Source organism: Arvicola amphibius, chromosome 7, assembly GCF_903992535.2.
Source record: "Arvicola amphibius chromosome 7, mArvAmp1.2, whole genome shotgun sequence".
Lineage (NCBI taxonomy): Eukaryota > Metazoa > Chordata > Mammalia > Rodentia > Cricetidae > Arvicola > Arvicola amphibius.
This window is the reverse complement of record NC_052053.1, coordinates 72,396,172-72,415,260: the sequence shown is the minus strand read 5'-3', so window position 1 is coordinate 72,415,260 and position 19,089 is coordinate 72,396,172. Positions and strand designations below refer to the sequence as shown.

The window sequence follows — 19,089 nt, the reverse complement described above, 5'->3', positions numbered from 1 at the left end:
CTCTGCCCTCTGTCCTCTGCCGTGGCAGCTAGCTAGCACCGCCTACTTGCCTAAAAGCAGACAAACTGTCGGGGTGAGGGGGGTCATCCCTAGTTTGAAACTAGCCTGTTCAAGGACAGTGTACAAATAATAGGAAAACAGGTGGACACGTGGCTTAGACCGAGGCCATCCAGATAGAACTGCTAAACGTTCATCAACACGCCCCTTCTTGCCACTCTGCGACTCTCTGGCCCTGAGGGTGCCCTCCAGGTCACTTTGTAGGGCTGCAGCCTGGGTCACTGAGCCTCTGAAGGGAACTAGCTGTGCTGTTCAATACAGACAAGGTTGCATTCCCTTCAAGGCTGTCTATCAGATAGGATGGCCCTAAGATAGTGACTGCCTCAGGCAAGTCCCCCTTGGGGTCTTGGTGGCTCCATGATTAGAAGAGGTCCTTGCTTCCCTTCCCTTCCAGGACTGGAGGTAAACTGTAAAGGGGGGTACACATATGAGGGATCACTGTTTATACAGTCATTCTAAGCAGTCAGAAGCCAGGCATAGTCTGAATTCGGAAATAGAGGCAGGCCTATGGGGTTGGCCACTTCCCATGACCTCTCACATGCTTTCCTGATGCTGAGGTCATTGACACCAGGATCCTTGTGGGGTGTGTGAATGTGGCATCAAAATAGCCATGTCTCCGCCTCTGCTCACAGGTATTTAAGATCTGCAGAATTGGTAGGAGCTGGCCATTGTGGCATTAGACCGAGAGACCAGAGCTCTTCCCATTTTCCACGCTGTCCATGGATTTTGTTGCTGGGGCCATTGGAGGTACGAGCCAGGGATGGAGGGGTGCAGGGGTTGGGAATAGCTGGGGATGGTGCTTTTGTGTGTGTGGTAAGTGGGAGGGAGCCTTAGGCAGTTGGTATTCAAGCAGACTCCTGGCATGGACTGAGTGCTATAGGGGTAAGGCCTTGAAGCTCAGGCAGGATGCTGAGGTAGGCTAGGAATCCCTGTCTTGGGAACAGGAATGTCCCTGTGGGGTTAGGAGATGGCTGGGGTCCGTGGTACGGGCGATTGAATCATGGGGGAGGGCTGAAGGCTCCAGGGAAGAGCAGTGTACCCAGGAGTTCTGTTGCAGGCAGTGGGAACGAGGCATAGAGCAGACCCGGATGGACGGTTTCTCTGATCTAGCCCATCTGTGGATGAAACTGTTTCCCTCCTGGGGCGAAACGACAGAGGGGAGAGGTGGCTGCCCACAGGGACTCCATGGGCCATCGATCCTCAGGCTGTGCAGCTATTCTGAGTGAGGCACCCTTGGCCCCGCAGCTCTTGTGAAATAGCCACGGGTAGCTTTCTCACTGCTGGGAACAGCCGGGGGCCTGAGAGGATAGACAGCATCAGCCTCGGGGAGGATTGAGTCCTTGGCTTGTCTGGGCTGCCTGGGGTCTACCAAGGCTGGCTGCTCCTCTGGACGTTAGCGCCACAGGTCATGCCCTCCTCATAGCCACAGGAAAGGCCCTAGTGAGGGGGTCCTTGCTCTGTACTGGGTCCTGGGTCCTGGGTCCTAGGTCCCAGGGACTCAGACCCAAGCCTTTCCTTTAAGCACTCTAAATGTAGAGGTGGCCATGGCATGTGGGGCATAGCAGCAAGGCCATGGGACACAGATTCTGATCAACATGCTTCCAGGCAGAAGCAACCAAAAGCACAGTAGAAAGGTGTAAGAGAGGAGGGCTTTGAGGGATTGATAGGAGTTGGTGAGGGCTCTGAGAGACATAGAAGGCTGTTCTATCTGAGTGTCCTGCCAGGCACTTGCTTTATACCTCCCTGCCCCCTCCCAGGCATTCATTCTTCATTCTAATGCATCCCAGGACACAACCCCACGGACCTTGCCATCCTTCATGGTGTCCTTAGTGTCCTTGCTTGGGGTTAGAGAGCCCAAGGCCCTGATTGGCTCCTCAACTTCCTTAAGGCTCTGCTGGCCTTCAAGGCTGTGGAGGCCCCAGAGATGGAGTGGCAGGGCCAGGAGTGTGGCTCTCTTGGTCCAAAGCCAGGGTGGGTACTACAGGCCCCTGGCAGCTGTCTTCCTTCCGCCCCCCCCCCCCCCCCCCCGTCTTCAGTTAATCCACTCAAGCAGAGAAGTGGTTCCTGAGTGGGCAGTTCCCAAAGCTGTGACCACAAGGTGGCCTCGTTGCTTGGACCTCCGTGTGAGTGTTAGAGGACAATGGTAGAGAGTTCTCTTGGCCAGGAAGTTGAAAAGCAAGGGGTTACAATTTCATAGTCCCCTCCAAAACGTGACCACAGTGACTTAAAGACGTCCTATGGGCTCTGCCACTCTCACATGTGGCCCTCTGGGGGAGTCTGTCCAGACCATAGCAGCGGTGCACATTCTGTCCCACGCACACCTGTGTTTCAGGGAACCCGGTGGGGTCAGGGCTCCTCAGCCGGCCTTTACTCAGAACACGCCCCTCCCCCACCCCTGTAATGTGTGGCTGTCCACCTGGCTCCCACACAAACCCTGCACAGGCTGAAGCCTGAGGGCAAAGTTTGCCTGGCTTAGAGACAGGGTCAGCCAGAGTGGAACCAGGCATTCTCCTAAAAGGTGATGTCAGAGGGGAGGCTGAGGGATGTCTTTGGCCTGGGTAATGGGGATAGGCACTGTTGGGACAGGAGAGGGGTTGGGAGATATCTAGCAAGCTTGGTAGGTGCACACAGAGCCTCGGTTTCTCACCTGGCTGCGGAGAGGCAGAGCCCAGGTAGGGTCAGCTGGAGGTGGGTGAGGGGGGCTTGCTTGAGGCCACCTTCTCCCATCCCTCAGCATGGGTGGGCTCTCACTGCTGACAGGGCATCTCCTACTGCTTCACTGGGTCCTCTGATTGCCTTGCAGGAGTCTGCGGTGTTGCTGTGGGCTACCCTCTGGATACAGTGAAGGTACAGCAAGGCCCTACCTTGGTTTAGATTACTTAGTATCTCTGTACCTAGCTCTGGCCCTCAATTAGAATGCTAATAGGACCTATTCCTCTCCTACTGTAATACCACCAATGCTTCCCTAGGGCCCTTGGGACTGTCGGTTTCTCACCCTGTGCCTCAGAGGTCTCATTCTAAAAGGTGTTCACTGTCCCTACTCAGTCTACAGCAGCATGCCTGACTGTCAAGGGGCTGAACCTAGTCTTCTACTGGCTTTGCCCCAGGCCTCGGGCCAGCCCTTCCTGAAGCCTTCTCCCTTTCCCATAGGTCAGGATCCAGACTGAGGCCAAGTATACCAGCATTTGGCATTGCATCCGGGACACGTACTGTCAAGAGCGGGTAGGACTGGGGCCCAATGGTAGGGTGGCATCAGGGACTGGGACTTGCTAGTGATACCCTTCCCCTAGAACCCTAGCCCCTTAGCCCTCCAAACAGGCATGGCTGTGCCCAGCCCTGGGATCCCCTCTGAGTCCCAAAGTCAGAACACTGGGAACCCTATTTGGTACAGAACTAAGTCCCTTGTCTTTCAGGGAAGGGGCATAGGGGAACCTGGGATTCTGAAGGTCAGGGAGGAGCCCATCCAGGGGAGTGTCTTGCAGACACTTATGCAAGTGATGTGGTACTTGGTGCAGGCAGGGGTTAGATAAGCATCATGTTGGTTCCACCATCAAGACCAGACAGCTGTCCTCAACCCCTCAGACATCAAGAGCTGAGATCCCAAGGGTGATACCTGGAGGCATTGGTGGCAAGGGAGATGGTGGTCAGTCTCAGATGTCCCAGCCCCAGGGCATTCTCTCTTGGGCCCTGTCTTTACTTGGTCCCTATCCACCAGGTGTGGGGCTTCTACCGGGGCCTCTCACTGCCCGTGTGCACCGTGTCCCTGGTGTCATCTGTTTCTTTTGGCACCTACCACCACTGCCTGGCTCACATTTGCCGCTTCCGGTACGGCAGTACTGACGCCAAGCCCACCAAGGCTGATATCACACTCTCGGGAGGAGCCTCTGGCCTTGTCCGGGTGAGTAGAGGCAGTTGAGGGTGGAAGGGGACCAGAGATAACCAGGGCGTTTGAATCTTACCTCCCAGCAGGTGTCAAGACTGAGGCCCTGGGAAGCTAGAACCTACAGGGCATGGGGACTGTGGTGAGGAACTAGTATCTCGCCTGGGATGGGATAGGCTCCTTTTGGTGTCCCTCCCAGAATGCTCCAGTAGAGAGGAGGAAATGACCATAAAGAACCTCCCTGTCAGGGTGTGGGGAGCCACAGAGAGAGCACTCAGGTGCTTGTGACTTCCCAGCTGGGAGGGCTCCATCTTCAGGGTACCCAACAAATACCTGAACACCATCTAGTGTTACCATGGACACCTGGCATCCTTCATCTTCATTGGAGATGGAGCATCAGGCACCACAGATGGGAACAAGGGCTGCAAATGCAGCTGAGGTCCTTCATAGGTCAGGGTGGAGCACGGATACACCACTCAATCCTTAATCAGAGCTTCCACAGGCTGAGGGACTAAGTGTTGGATCCAGTACGCAGTGCAGACATCAAAGGCCAATGAGCCTAGTCAGCCTCTGAGCTGCCATCTGATCTACATGAGGTGTGAGGAGAATTAGGGCAGACCAGAGGTATAAAGACCCCAGTGCAGCCTGGTCCATCTGAGTCCCACAGTGACCACCATGCCCTGCTTTTAGTAATATGGCTACAGCGCAAACAAGTGTGTCAATTATGCTCTTGACTACTAGCCATATTCACTTAGCACCAGATAAGTGTCAAGCCAGGACTCTCCGATGCAGGAGACCTTGGTTTCAGCCTTCATCGGGCTGAGCTGGCTTTCAACCCAGCACTACCAAAACCCTGGGACCAGCTTGCAGCTTCTTGGGATCTGGGCTCTCAGCACTGGGTCTTAGAGCCAACAGGTAGGCTGTAGGCATGTCCTAACCTTACTTCCTCTCTATCCCAGGTGTTCTTGACATCACCCACGGAGGTGGCCAAGGTCCGCCTGCAGACACAGGCCCAAGCTCAGACACAGCAGCGGCGGCCCTCAGCCTCCTGGACATCAGTGGCTCCTGCTTTGTGTGCTGCACCCAATGCATGTCTGGAACCAAGGCCTAAGTACCGTGGGCCGCTGCACTGTTTAGTCACAGTGGCCCGCGAAGAGGGGCTTCGGGGGCTCTACAAGGGCAGCTCAGCCCTGCTCCTTCGTGAAGGTCACTCTTTCGCCACCTACTTCCTCTCTTATGCCGTGCTCTGTGAGTGGCTCACCCCTGCTGGCCATAGCCATCCAGGTGAGTGACAGGCAGAAATGGTGGAGTTGGCGCAGTGGGATGGGGGTTGGGAGAGGAATCTGCACAGTGCAGCTAGCTCACCAACACTGAATCAAGCTAAGCATCTTTGCCTTATTTTTCAATGGTTTCTGAGGTGTGTATCTGTCTAAGGCCACACAGTGACTTTGTGACAAGAGGGGTGTATCTTGACTCAGTGTTAGTGAGCTGTCCTGGCTGGGTCCTGTCTCTGAGAAGCTTGCAATAAGGCATGTTCACGGTGTCTCTTGCAGATGTCCTAGGTGTGCTGGTGGCTGGAGGATGTGCTGGCGTTCTGGCCTGGGCCGTGGCCACCCCCATGGATGTGATCAAGTCACGCCTGCAGGCAGACGGGCAGGGCCAGCAGCGCTACCGGGGCCTCCTGCACTGTGTGGTGACCAGCGTGCGGGAGGAGGGCCCCAGGGTGCTCTTCAAAGGGCTGACGCTCAACTGCTGCCGTGCCTTTCCTGTCAATATGGTGGTCTTCGTGGCCTATGAGGCTGTGCTGCGGCTCACTCAGAGATTGTTCCCATAGGGCCACCAGTCAGTAGCAGCCAGCTCACAGCCGCTGGAGGCCAAGGGGAGCATGGGTGGGTTCAGGACCCCACAGGGCTGTCACTGGATGGCAGAGGGCCTTCTGCGCAGTGACTTAGGTGAGGCCTGAGCTCGGCCTGCCCAGCTGCTGCTCACAACGTCAGTGGGTCGATCTGCTTGGGGGGAGGGTCACGAGTCAAGGCTGTGTGGGTCTCCTTGATGAGGATGTGCCACTTGGAGTCATTAGTCACCGAGCAACTGTTCATTCCTGAGTGTCCTCCCTTGTCCACACCCATGACCTCAGAGCATTCCCTCACCACCCCCAGTCCCACTCATCTTCCCATTCACGTACTTCCCTAAGAGACAAATGAGGGACCAGACAGCAAGCTGAGCCATCTGGCTGCATACAGGCTGGGCTTTTTCCCTGTCCCAGGCTGTCCAAGAGGGCCCAGAGTCCTCACTGGCCTACGAACTGGTGTGGGGCTTCACTGAGTATTCATATTTACACTGCTTGCCATATGAAGACCCTGGAACCTGGGTCAATAAATGTTCCTGAAGTTGCTCAGCGGTGTTGCTCTGTGCTCTGTGTGGTGCTGGCCCTCCAACCTTGTGCTCACCTGGGGTGCCATGAAACCTATCAGCTCATGGTGGGAGAGGCGGTGTGGAGCCCTGGCTAAGATGGACTACAGTTCTTATGTGGGTAGCCAGCTGCCCGTTATGTAGGGTCCCTGGGGAAACCTGCAGTCTTTACTTTTGGGCTGTGTAGTCTGTTATCTGAGTCATTACCAGGCCAAACACTTGGAGCACTGCGACAGGGTGGGAAAGTGCAGGGTCCCTTACGAAGGCTTTACGGGCCAGCGGCTTGGACGGGAGGGGAGGGGAGACTAGTGTCTGCTCTTAGGCACACATGGGATTCGCCCGTGCTTCAGGCCTCCCTTTCTGGAGACCCTGTGGCTTCCGGTGATGGGGGTCACTGGGGGTGAAGCTGGCAGTACAGTGTGAGCCCACTGGGCTCACAGAGCAGCCCTGGGATAAAGCTGGCTGATACCCGCCTCAGCTGGGCAGGTTCAGATGCCAAGCCTAGTCATGCATGCACCAAATGGTTTCCAGTTTTTCTCCTCCAATAAAACTTTCTAGAAGGCGCGGAATTTGTTTCTGGGTCTGCCCTTGTCACGCAGGCCCTTCAGCACCAGATCTTACACCCAGGGCCCTTGCCTGCAAGACCTCCTGCTGCCTGATGTCATCTCTTGGGCCTCCCCTCCTCCCGGAAGAGATACTCTGGGCTCCTCCCATGGAGCCTAGCCAGCTGGAGGTTGCTTATCTGTCCCATCTTAAAACTGGGAGCTGCCCAGGACTTCTCAGCCTCTGATGAACAGGGGAACTAGCTTTGCAGTAAGGCCCTGGTTATGATGAAAGCCAGAGCGTCCAGGTGGGGCTGGGAGGCTTCTGGAGGGACAGGACTTCAGCACGTCTCCAGCTGCAGCGTGAGGGAGAGCTGGCCCAGACGCCTTCCGCAGGCACCTGGGAGGGGCGCGCGCGCGCGCGCGCGCGCACACACACACACACACACACACACACACACACACACAGCTGCTGTGGGCTTTTCGAATGTCCTCTTCCCCTCATTTGCGACACGCAGTCCTCCAGCCTTGGGTTCTTCTCCACTTTCAGTTATAGTCTCTTCAAACCATTCCAGTTGCTTTGTGCAGATTTAGGAGCTGTTTGTGGGCTCACTCCCATTCTGCTCGCATTCTCCAACCCTGACTTAGCACACCACATGCCTCTTCAATTGCAATCCTTAGGTCCTTTTCGTTTTAGTTCCCAAACTTGAAAGTTCACCTAGTTTAGAGAGGCCAAGATGCTGGAACATTCTGGGCCGGTGCCTGGAAAAGGACAACCAACGAAGGGGCCCAGTAATTTACCAACTCTGACAGGGGCCACCGGTACCACTCCTCTCTCTCTCTCTCTCTCTCTCTCTCTCTCTCTCTCTCTCTCTCTCTCTCTCTTTCAGTTTTTTTTTGAGACAGGGTCTCACTATGTTGTCTTGACTGGCCTGAAACTTGCTATGTAGATCAAGCTGGCCTCAAACTCAGGGATCTGCCTGCTTCTGCCTCCCAAAGGCTGGGGTTAAAAGGTGTGAAGTTCCGGGCTGGAGAGATGGCTCAGTGATTAAGGGCATTGCCTGCTCTTCCAAAGGTCCTGAGTTCAATTCCCGGCAACCACATGGTGGCTCACAACCATCTGTAATGAGGTCTGGTACCTTCTTCTGACCTGCAGCATGCACGCAGACAGAGTATTGTATATATAATAAATAAATATAAAAAACAGTCAAAAATTTAAAATGTATAAAGGTGTGAAGTTCCATGTTCACATGGTTCAGGGCAGGTAGATGCTCTGGGTCTTGCTGACCTTAATCTGCTGATCTGTTGCCCCAGTCCAGTGTCTAGGCTGCCATTGGTGAGGGAAGTGACTCAGCAGGAAGAGCTCGGAACTCACTACATAGCCCTGGCTGGCCTCAAATTCTCGTTGTCTGCCTGCCCGGCCTCCCCAGTGCAGGGGTTCTAGGCAGAAGTTACCGTCACCGGCCTCACTCCTGCTGACAGAAGTAAAGAGCAGAGGGAAGGTGCTGGCTGCTCCTGATCACACACCAGGGAAGAGCTGGTCTCCCACAGGGTTACTTCCAGAAAATTCAAGGCTATAGCTGAGCGTTTCAGGGAGAGCTAAAAGCTGCCCCTTGAGAGCTCCCACAGATTGTGCTGGCTACAGACCCATGGGCCCAGAGAAGGGCTAACAGCACAGCTCTGGAGAGTTTCACCAAGGCCTGTTCACCTCTGCACATACTGCTCTAGATGGGAGCTGTCACCTGCATCTGTGTGGTGAGGATACCATTCAGAGTGAAGGCTGTTCTTCCTGGGAAGTCTCTGGACCATTTGGTATTGGATACCATCCCCAGGCTGCCCCTTTCTCTCAGGGAACTTCAAGAATCCGCTGGTTTTCAGCAAAAGTGTCAGCTATTCTACCCTCACCATGACTAGCAGCAGCCTTGGCTGTCACCTCTGTGTTGTCTTACACGGAGGAGGCGGAGTTCCCAAGAGGTCAAGTGACTCTCTCAAAGTGTGGTCAGTGGGAGGAGGGGGCTGGCCTGGGTGCCCACTCCTCCCTGGGACCAGGATCCTAGCTAAGCTGTCAGATGCTCTGGATGGGTAGACAACGACAGCAACATCTCTCCCTCGTCTGCAGCTCTATGTCCCATGGGTGCAATGGCACCACAAGTGACGCTGGTCACTCTGGATCAGAGAAAGAGCACAAGGCAGTGCTCTGCATCTGCGTCACCAACTCTGGCCACAAAGTGTGGCCTGTCCAGTGGGACAGGGCCTCGAGAGGAGCCGGCATGAACTTCATGCCATACTCTGACTCTCGCACGGCTGACACTAAAACGGTCTCTGGCCTTGGCCTCCCAAGGTATGAACCTTAGTGCTCTCAATACTAAGTCAGAACAGACTGCTCAGCAACACATTCACTGTGTGGCCTTAGGCGAGTCACACTTCCCTCCTCAGTACCTCCCTGAGCACCCAGGCCTCTGCAGACAGGACAGCATACACACATGCTCTCTTCAGGCCGTTAGAACGTCAAACAAGGTGGGAAAGCAGTCACAGGGACAGGGTGGCTTCTCAGGACAAGTGGCTGACACAAAAACAGTCCCTGGGAGCCTACATCTAAGCACCATGGGCCCCTCTCCCTCCTACCCCAACAAGGAGGATGGCCACAGCCTCAGCATGGGTGTAGTGAGACTTGGGGCAGTAAGTGCAGGTACCTCTGAAACCTGCTTGGACAGACGGTGACAAAGGCAGGAGCACAACAAAGTTTATTTTTGCAAGGACAGAACATTCGAGAGCAGCCTTTGTGCCTTCAGCGAGGACAGAAACGTCCAACCAGGGGCTTTCCCTGAGATACGGCTTCGGCTTTGCCAAGACTCTGAGTGGTGGCTCAAACAGGGCCAGCACGAAGGAGAATGACAGGGCCTGGACGGCTGTTGTTCTTTCCTGTCTAGCTATGGTCCACCGGCCCAGGGCACAGCCAGCACTGTTCTGTGCCGCCCTCCACTTCAGTCAAGTGTCAAAACAAAAGCATCTGCAAAGGCAACAGACTGTCCTTAGAGTCTGATGGTCGGGAGAAGTCACCGCTGGGTTTTAAAAAGTGGAGGCTGGGCCATTTGTAGAAAAGTTAGTACACTGAGGGCAACAAGCATGATTCTGGAGTGGACAACATGTGTGACCCGGAGTTTAGTTACCTCAGCCTCAAGTTTCACCCACAAGACTCAGGTTAATAGAAATGGTCCAGCCTGGTCCATAATCAGTGTTAAAAGCAGCTTTAGAGCTGAATGATCCCCCACCTCCATTGTGGTGTTGAAGACAGAACCTAGGGCATCATGCACGCTAGGCCAGTGCTCTACTACAGAGCTACATCTACAGGTCAAAGGTGATCACTTCCTAGTCAGTAACAGCAAAGCATATATATATTATATGCAAATGTATAAATCTATCTATGTATATAGAGTTGGCATGGGCTCAAGCACAGCATCTTTTGCCCACTAAAAGTCTCCTCATTGGTTTCTCACAGCAGTTTTTAGTTTTACAATAAAGACATTCGGACTCCATAGACTCCGAATCAAACACAAATTATGACAGGCTCTTGCTAGGTAGCCCCAGCTGGCCCAGAACTTGTGCCTTTGCCTCCTGAATACAGAGATTATAAGGCGTGCACCACCATGCATAGCACATATACTTAAAAAGAAAACCAATAGATTTTGGGAATTTATCTGGAACCCTAGGGTGCTAGATGGACAGTCCTGTGGGGCACAGAGGTGCCACACCTGGGCTCTTTGTGGGAGATTCTCGGCTGGGTTTCTATGTGACCACACAACATTAGCAGTACCTGACCATCCTCAGCAGACAACAGGCAGAGAGACATCACAGAGGAAACAGCATCCAGAATGCACAAGGGTATAGAGACCCAGGTCCAGGAATTACCATGTGACAGAAACCTATTGGGAGTGTGACTTGATTGGAGGGGCTGGGATTATTGATAGATTTTTTTCTTTATATGCACACAGAAGAGAAGCATTACTGAAAGTGGAAGGACAGCTGCCGGGGAGTCATGAACTCCTTCACAATTTCCTCGGTGACAGCCTTGCGTCGGGCCTGGTGCTCGGCCACCAGAGGCTGAAGGACGTCTATAAGTGTCTTCTTGAGCTCCCCAGTGAGCATGGCTCCGCTGGTGTAATCCTGTCAGGAATGGGATGCTGTGAGCAGTGGCTTAGTGTCTGAGTCCTCCCCACCTGAGCTAGAGCTTATGTTCAGCTTATGTCCCTTTAGGAGCTATGCCTAAAGTGTCACAGTAACCTGGGTCTTACAGGACATTAAAATGCCTGTTTCTTGTGCCTTTTCCTTTGGTTGCTGTGCTAATTCTGATGTGTTAGTTTTTATTTTACCTTATAATATTTCATATTGTCTGAAGATGCCTGTTTGCTTCCTAACGAGACGCAGAAAGGGAGTGGCTACAGGTGGGAGGAGCAGGAGTGGAGGCCGCACTCACAATCTGTTTTGTCACTCACAAGAGAAAAGAGAGCTGATTCGGCTCCCAGCGATGGCTCCACACACCCTGACACCTTCCTTCCCGCCTGTGTCACTCTTCAAGCAGACAAAACAGACCCTAGGTGGCAGCAAGTCGGGGAAAATCCCCTTCAGTTCCACACCACAGGCACCAGCCACTAACAGTGACTGCACATCTCCTCCGAGAACTTCTGGTGACTGTCATGTAGCGCTCTTCTCACTGCTGTCCTTTCACTGGCCTTGGCAGTGGGTCCGGTGTCACGGAAACCCTTTAATTGCTTATTTCTGTAGCCCCGGCACTCAGGTGCTGAGGCAGGAGGATTGTCATGAGTCCAGCGTAAGTCTGGTCTATATAGGGAGTTCCAGGGCTACACAGTGAGATTCTGTCTTAAACGGTAACAACCAAAGACATCCACACAATAGTGCAGTGTGCCTGCAACCATTCTCACCTGGCCTCCTGGCTGCACGTGCATACTTGTAACTTTTTACTGCTAGTATTTTATATGAAATGCTGTTTCCTATTCTGCTGTGGGATAATGGTCTTGTACCCTGTAAAGACTTGTCACTTGTATTAATTTAATAAAATGCTCATTTGTCAGTAGCCAAGCAGGAGGTATAGGTGGGGCTACAAGAACACGAGAATTCTGGGAAGAGGAAAGTCTCAGTCTGCAGTCTTTACCCAGACACAGAGGGCGCAAGATAAGAACGCCTCACCGATAAAGTTTCCAAGCCATGTGGCTGACACAGACAAGAATTATGGGTTAATGGAGGATGTAAGAGTTAATAAGGAGCCTGAGCTAATAGGCCAACCAGTTTATAACTAATGTAGGCCTCTGTGTTTCTTTGGGACTGAAGGCTGGGACTGGGTGTGACGAAAACCTCTGTCAACACTATTGTGTAGTATTTCCTTGGAAAAGACTCCAAGGCCAAGGCTCTGCTTGTCCTCACCAGCTCACTGAGAGGCTGTCCTGGAACCACAGACACCTAAACAATCTGCCGGCAAGCGGTTCACCTACATTTCTCCCCTGACAAGAAAGACAAATCTCTTTATGCTCTTACTTTTGTGAACTACTCAAGGGTTCTTCCCATGTGGTTAAAAATCTGAGTGGTCTTATCCGGTTTTTGTTCTACATACGGAATGCTTCATGGATGTTGTGCCATCCCTGAGCGGGGGCCATGCTCATCTTCTTTGTATTGTTCAGTGTTGGTGTATGTGCTGCCGAAGCAAGCACCTGTTCTGTTTTTAAATACAGCATGTTGCTGTATAGCCCAGGCTGGCCTGGGATTTGTAGTCTGCCTGCTTCAGTTCCCTGAGTACATAGGAACTTACTTATAAGAACTGAGCCTGGTTCAGCCCAGGCCACCAAGGATGCTCTAGCAACACACAAGGCCTGGCTGGGATGTCAGGCTCATGAGGGTGGGTGGCAGGGCTGGGGTGGACTCACCTTTCTGATCTGCTCCAGCCTGTCGTCATCTTCAAGGAAGAAGGTCAGGTACATGAAGGACACATCCACTTCACAGTTGCCCCCAAACTGCCTATGCTCCTCCACGGTGTCTCTTCCACCAGAAAATGCGTGCTTGTTGACCTGCACCAGCACAGAGGCCAGTCAGAGTGCTGCCCTGTCCCTGGACACAGGTCAGGGCCTCTGGGGTAGCAGTTACACTAGTGACTCATGGCGAAGGGCAGGGAGGCTGGAGAGCAGGTCTTGAAAACCTCTACTGCTTGAGTTACAGAACAGTCTGGAAACCAAAGCCGACTGTGCTAAAAACTGGGGGCGAGCCAAAGTCCTCTTCAGAGGAGGTGGCCAGCAGAAAGGTTGACAGCAATGCTGCCCCCACCCCATGTACACATAAGCTGTGAGGTCAGGGGAGCACAGCTGAAGGAATATCCACCCAGACAGGCCATGTGTCAGGTGGTTAAACCCCAGACAGACTAGAGTGATGGCTCAGTGACTGAGCACTGGATGCTCTTCCAGAGGAACAAAGTTCAACCCCCAGCACCCACATGGCACTTCAAAACTGTCTGTGACTCCAGATGCCCTTGTCTGGCCCCCGTGGATACCAGGCGCTTATGTGAAGCACAGACATACATGCAAGCAAAACACTAATACACATAAAAACAAGCAAACAAACCCCAGAAACTAACATAATGGACCTGAGCTCAGTGCTGGGGAGTTAGCATACAGGAGGCTGAGGCAGGAGGCTTGCCTGTGTTCAAGAGTTCCAGGCCAGTCTCAGCAACACAGAGAAACACCATCTTTAAACAAACAAAAGAACAGTGTAAACCTTTAACCCAGCATACAGATCTGTGAGTGACGTTAGCCTGGGCTACATAGTGAGTTTCTGGCCAGCCAGTGGTACACAGTAAGAGCCTGTCTCAGAAACGTAAGTAAATAAATAAATAAAAACAAATGAAAGCTAGGGGTAAAGGTCACCAGGACTTTGCACCTCACAAAAGCTGCCTAGACTGCAAAGATCCTCCTCTTCATAGTTGATAGGGTCATGTTTTGTCAGAATATTTTGTCCTAGGACAAAGTTCCTAAACCTGAGGATCTCCCAAATCCTCTCAGAGAACTTCTCGGCTTCAGGTTGCTGACTCACAAGAACAAATGCGCCAAGACATGGGTGGCTGTTCCTGCTTTATAATAAAGAGACGGTGTTTCCCTGAGTTCTGTGTGCTGTTCCAGCAAATTAGTGAAGCCTTGGTAGGGGCTGTGGGAGCCTGGCACAGAACTGGTTAGTCAAGAATCGGGATGCCCCAGCCTTGGGCTGCCAAAAGCATCAGGACTGAACTGACTGTAGGACACCAGTCAGTTGGTGTCTGCTGGAAAACAACTTGGCAGGCACAGAGGTGGAGGGAAAAGTCCCCTTGCCTTGTTAACTTATAGGCCAAGCTAATCAGGGCCCCAGACTGTTGGCAGCTGCATGAATCAGCAGCGAGACTTCCTCATTGTAAGACTGACCCTGCTGCTGGCAGGGTCTCAGCCCAGCTGAGCTGTGGAGAGTCTGTCTGAAGGTCCTCTGCCAAAGTGACTGGAGCTGAGGTGGGCATGGGATTTGGAGAGGAACTGACTATGACCCTGACCTCTGCAGCCCTTGTAGTTCTGATCTTGTGCACAACACTCACCAAGGCCTTGGGTCTCTGCTGGCTTTTGCAAATGGAAAATACTCCAGAGTCATAAGCTGCTTCTAAAAACCAACTTCTCAAAATTGAGCAGAACATGTTTCCCCACACACCTCACTCCTCCCCCTCCTTCTGCATTCTGGAAGTTTCAGATAAAAGCAAAAGAGAAAGAAAGATTCCCCCAAATCCCCAATCCTATTAGCTCTCATGTTACGCAGGGTTAGCCAAAGCCATTTCCGGAGGAAGGGCTGGATGTGAAAAGTCCCCATTGTTAACCAGAACCTGTTTGGGACTTTCCGAGGGCTTGTGGACCTGGCAGGGACTCTGACTATTGTATAACATCCCCCAGATATGTTCCTCTTACTTCTCTTAGACCATCCAGGCCACAAACAAATAGTCGGGTCCAAAGGAAACATCAGTGACTTCCTGTAACTATCAAGGGCTCACACATACTAGCAGCTCAGTTCTGAGCAACAGCAGTGGGCTCTGAACCATGTGGATGCGCAAACTCCTTTCTAGTTCCAGTTTCCAACTAACTTGCAAATATTTCCCAAACACCCACAGCCTGCCAGACAGGGCACAACTAGACATGGCAATCCTGCTGGAGGGTACTTCTCAGTTCTTCCCAGGAGAGCATTCTAGAGAACAGCAGCCTACCATGTTGCCTTCACTCCGGAGCAGTGTGCCAGGGAGGAGCTGTAACACTGAGTGGTCATCCTCTCTGTCTCATGACTCTCCGCTCCAAACAGACAAGAGTAGCTGGGCATGGTGGCTGGGCAAAGTGGCGCACGCCTTTAATCCCAGCACTCTGGAGGCAGAGGCAGGTGGATCTCTGTGACAGCCTAGTCTACACTGACACTTTGTCCCAATAAACAAACCATTTATTGAGGGACTGGCAGGGACTGAGGGAGAAGGAAACTCAGAAACCATTAGCATGGTAACTGGCCCAGCCCGCTCTGATTTTTCAGAACACAGGCCCATCTTTTCTATTAGCTGACAACAGCTTCATTAATTATGCTTTAAAGCAAACTACCAAGATCCTGCTTCTGCACTAACATGCTGGTAATCAAGAAAAGAAAAGAGGAAACTGGAAAAGTCCCCAGGTTCTTACCTATACGAAGGGACTTAATAAATTCCCTAACACCAAAAACCAAAGTCCCAAACCCCCAGTCCACCCAAACCCAAACTCCCCTGCTGTGGTTAGTGGGGGGGGGGGAGAGGGGAGGCGGGGGTTCCTGTGGAATTCAGCACTGCTGGGAGTTTGAGTTGTAAGAAACTGTAGGTTAAGGGAGCTGGCATTTCCCGCTTCTCTCAGGCTCACCTTGCTCTTGATCTGCTTGGCTGTATCAGTGAGGAAGATGGAAGAGTTGGGGTCACTGGCGCTCATCTTGGTCTGAGCACCCTGCAAGGCAGGGAAGAAGGTGGAATGCAGCAGGGCAGGTTTAGGGTGGCCGATCCTGGGGGCCACGTCCCTTGTCATTCTGAAGTACGGATCCTGGGTGGAGAAGGCTTGGGTGAAGACAATGGAACACTCGGCTAGGCTCTCGCCAATGGGCCACCACAAAGGAGCCCCCCTCATGGGAGGCTGTGAAGCCTGCAGTCAGTTTCAGACTGGCTTTTCTTCTCTAAACACTTACAGCCCACCTCCACCCTCCTCAGGCAGTCCCATTTCACTTCCCACAAGCCGGTTCTGCCTCCAACCTGGTCGATGGCACATGGGATGAGACACTGGATGTCCGTCCTGTCTCGGAAGATCTTCGGGAAAGAGTTGCTGAATGATGGTGCAGCCTGGACAGCAGGAAAACTGATCTTCCCTGAAAGAAGGGAGACACTCCTGTGTGTTGGGCCGACCACTGCTCTGGGTAATCGATCCAGTTACAGGAATCAACAGTGGGTCTCCTCCTGACTGAAAACAAACTAAACACAGCCTAAAAATGCAGAGGGGGCTAGATAAAAGTCGAGCCCCGCCCCAGGTCTCTCATCAGATGTTTCTTGTATGCACTTCTCAGTGTGCTACTCTTCAAACCCCACGGCAAGGCACCTCCTGCCATCTTACAAACATGCAGGCTCAGGGTGTTTATGTGGTTGGCCACAGCTGCACACAGCAAGTGACTGGCTGAACCAGGACTGAACATGGGGTGTCAGGGAAGGACGGGACCGGGATTTGTTATAAGATACTGCTCATCACTTCCACTGTGGAATTATCCTGGATGCTGTTACCCCAATGCCAAGTGCCTCTCAAAATCAGGAAGACCATGCTCCAATTGCTGGGAATGAATCTGACTGAACCATCAAAGTGAGGGGGACCAGGGGACTGGACACAGGGAGCAGAATGCCCAGACAAGTCTCAAGATGACGGCCTACAAAGGCCAATACATTACAGAGACACGTGGAGGACATAACTATGTGTATACACTTGGCATTACAGTGTATCAGTGGGTCAAAGTCATGGGGAGGAGAGTAAGAAGGAGTGGGAGGAGCCTGTAGTTAGTCAAACCCCTTTTCTTTATATGTATTCAATTATTTATTAAGGTTGCACTAGGTGGCCCCTGACTAACCTAAAACTCACTATATAGATTAGGCTGGCCTCAAAATCTGAGATTTGCCTGCCTTGGCCTTTGAGTGCTAGGATTAAAGGAATGTGCCACTATACTCAGCTAAAACTTCTTATCTTATAAGTGGGGATACCGGGGCCCAGGGAAGGCTCCTATAAGAGAGCAGAAGATCCACCTGTCCTCTGTAACCCTACCAAGCTCTATAGTGATTGGGGTCACACCAGCACGTTGGAGAACTCCAGCCAGTCTTGTCTGTCTGCGTCTGGTGGAACACCCACCTCTGAGTGTTTTAAATGAAGTACTAACATCTCAGGTCTCTAGGCAGATGCTTTACAGACCTGATACTTGGGGTCGTGTGGGGCTCAGTGGTAGCATTTCTTACAAGTATGAATCTATCTCTTGGCGCGCACACACACACACACACACACACACACACACACACACACACACCAGGTACGATAGCTCAGGTTTTGGTGTTGCTGTTCTGTGTTTTATTTATTTATTTTTTAAAATTTATTGACTGATTAATTTAGTTTTATCAAGTGGGTCTGCCTCCTGAGTGCTGGAATTAAAGGCGTGCACCACCACTGCCCAGCATTGCTGCTCTGTGATTCTTATGAACACTGGCTAGTCTCCTCTGAGCTTGCCTGTCCCACAGAGAGAGTTAAAGGGGTCCCCAGGCAGCAACAGCCCCTTCCTTACCAATGCAGTCACTGTCTGTGAAGCCAAAAATGCCCTTCACTTGATTGAAAGTGACATGTTTCTGAATCTTCACCACGTTCTTGTAGAAGCCTGGGCTCTGCCTGCAGAGATGAGCAGAGTCACACTTGAGCTGGAGGGCAGCTTCCACGGAAAACAAAGTAAGCAGTGGCTAAAACCTGGTATCAGTAAGTGGCGTGCCAGACACACACTGGGTATCACATGTGTTTAGCTCACACGTAACAAGAGTGTTTAGAGAAGTCATCTGCAGGTAGACAACTATAGCAGTCACATCTGTACCTAGCTCTGGGAGGAAGACTTGCTTTGGTCATGGTGTTTCATTGCAGTAACAGAAACCCTAACTAATACAGACACTGACATTTGAATCTAGGGAGGACAGAGTGAGTCAAGCCCCTGCTATGTTCAGAAAGGTACTTCCTCCCCAGAGTGCAGATGAAGGAGCTATGTGTTTGATGCCCATCAAGGGTCTCCCTGTGTCAGATTGGTAGTTGTATAGCAGGGGGCAGAGAAGGGAATCTCCTCAGGAAAAGGGGTCTTGACATTCATTTGGAGGAAAAATAAAAGAGCCACACAGGGATGAAGGTTTCAGAGGATAACATTTTGTTTGCAAAGATGAGGGACATGAACTGTAAACTGTCCATCTGATTGGGAATGGCAGTGTTGCTGAAGGGAACATAGGGCCAAAACACAAGGGTCTGTGTGCAAAGAGCAAGGTGAGCTCTTGCTGTCCCATGTTGGGCACCAGGCAAGGCAGAGGTGTGGCAGACAAGAGCGGGAGGAGTTGCAGTGGTTAAGGATGCTGCACAGAGCAGAAGCTGGATGTGAGACTCCTGCCGCAGCTCCTGGAGAGGCTAAGGAAGGAGGATCACTCGTGCCCAGGAGTTCAAGGACAGCCTAAGAAACACACAGAGAGTGACTCAAAAACAAAAGCTACCAGTCACTGTGCCCTGTCAACAGCCTGGCCGTAAGAGGAGGAGCAGAATCCATGGCGTCTGTGCTGAGGCTCGCACTTGCACCGGGCTATTTTAGGGAGTGAGGTGAAAACAATGGCATGGGTGTGACGAGTCTGATGACATCTATGTTACCACAAGACCACTGAAGACCCACGGTCAGATCTAAATCCCTTCGGGGATAGCAGAGCCTCTGTGTTCACACGGAATAATTGAAAGACAGTCTGACAGGCGAAACTCAAAAAATTAATCTGTTGGGGCAGGGGCAGGCAAGAAGGCTCAGCTGTTAAACTGTCCCCTTCAACCCCCACTCAATAAATTAAAATGTAATTAAAAAATGTTTTTTTGAGATAGAGTC

General features: G+C 52.1%; 2 protein-coding genes and 1 non-coding gene across 7 annotated transcripts in view; 1 reads left to right on the top strand and 2 right to left on the bottom strand.

Annotated features, from left to right (window-relative positions):
• Window positions 1-298: 298 nt before the first annotated feature.
• On the top strand, window positions 299-6,335 carry Slc25a47 (solute carrier family 25 member 47). 2 transcript variants are annotated; one of them, XM_038337632.1, is made up of 7 exons: window positions 299-459; window positions 690-804; window positions 2,861-2,904; window positions 3,208-3,279; window positions 3,773-3,955; window positions 4,897-5,221; window positions 5,491-6,335. In XM_038337632.1, exons 2-7 carry the CDS (start codon window positions 777-779, stop codon window positions 5,769-5,771), a joined length of 933 nt encoding a protein of 310 aa, XP_038193560.1. In that variant the 5' UTR covers window positions 299-459; window positions 690-776; the 3' UTR covers window positions 5,772-6,335. The 2 variants fall into 2 exon arrangements, with proteins under 2 accessions (XP_038193560.1, XP_038193559.1); XM_038337631.1 differs by lacking the exons at window positions 299-459; window positions 690-804 and adding an exon at window positions 2,226-2,729.
• Window positions 6,336-9,618: 3,283 nt separating this feature from the next.
• The window catches only part of Wars1 (tryptophanyl-tRNA synthetase 1), a 30,506-nt gene continuing 21,035 nt past the window's right edge, over window positions 9,619-19,089 (bottom strand). For all 4 annotated transcript variants that reach the window (XM_038337659.2, XM_038337661.2, XM_038337663.2 and 1 more), the window contains 6 exons: window positions 17,764-17,864; window positions 16,208-16,320; window positions 15,828-16,001; window positions 12,828-12,968; window positions 10,898-11,055; window positions 9,619-9,901 (listed from right to left, as the gene is read on the bottom strand). In XM_038337659.2, the coding sequence (XP_038193587.1) occupies window positions 9,880-9,901; window positions 10,898-11,055; window positions 12,828-12,968; window positions 15,828-16,001; window positions 16,208-16,320; window positions 17,764-17,864 (709 nt within the window). In that variant the 3' untranslated portion in view covers window positions 9,619-9,879. The remainder of the gene's footprint in view (window positions 9,902-10,897; window positions 11,056-12,827; window positions 12,969-15,827; window positions 16,002-16,207; window positions 16,321-17,763; window positions 17,865-19,089) is intronic.
• Window positions 12,510-12,614, bottom strand: LOC119820070. Its single transcript, XR_005286345.1, has one exon. It is a non-coding gene; the product is annotated as a U6 spliceosomal RNA (small nuclear RNA).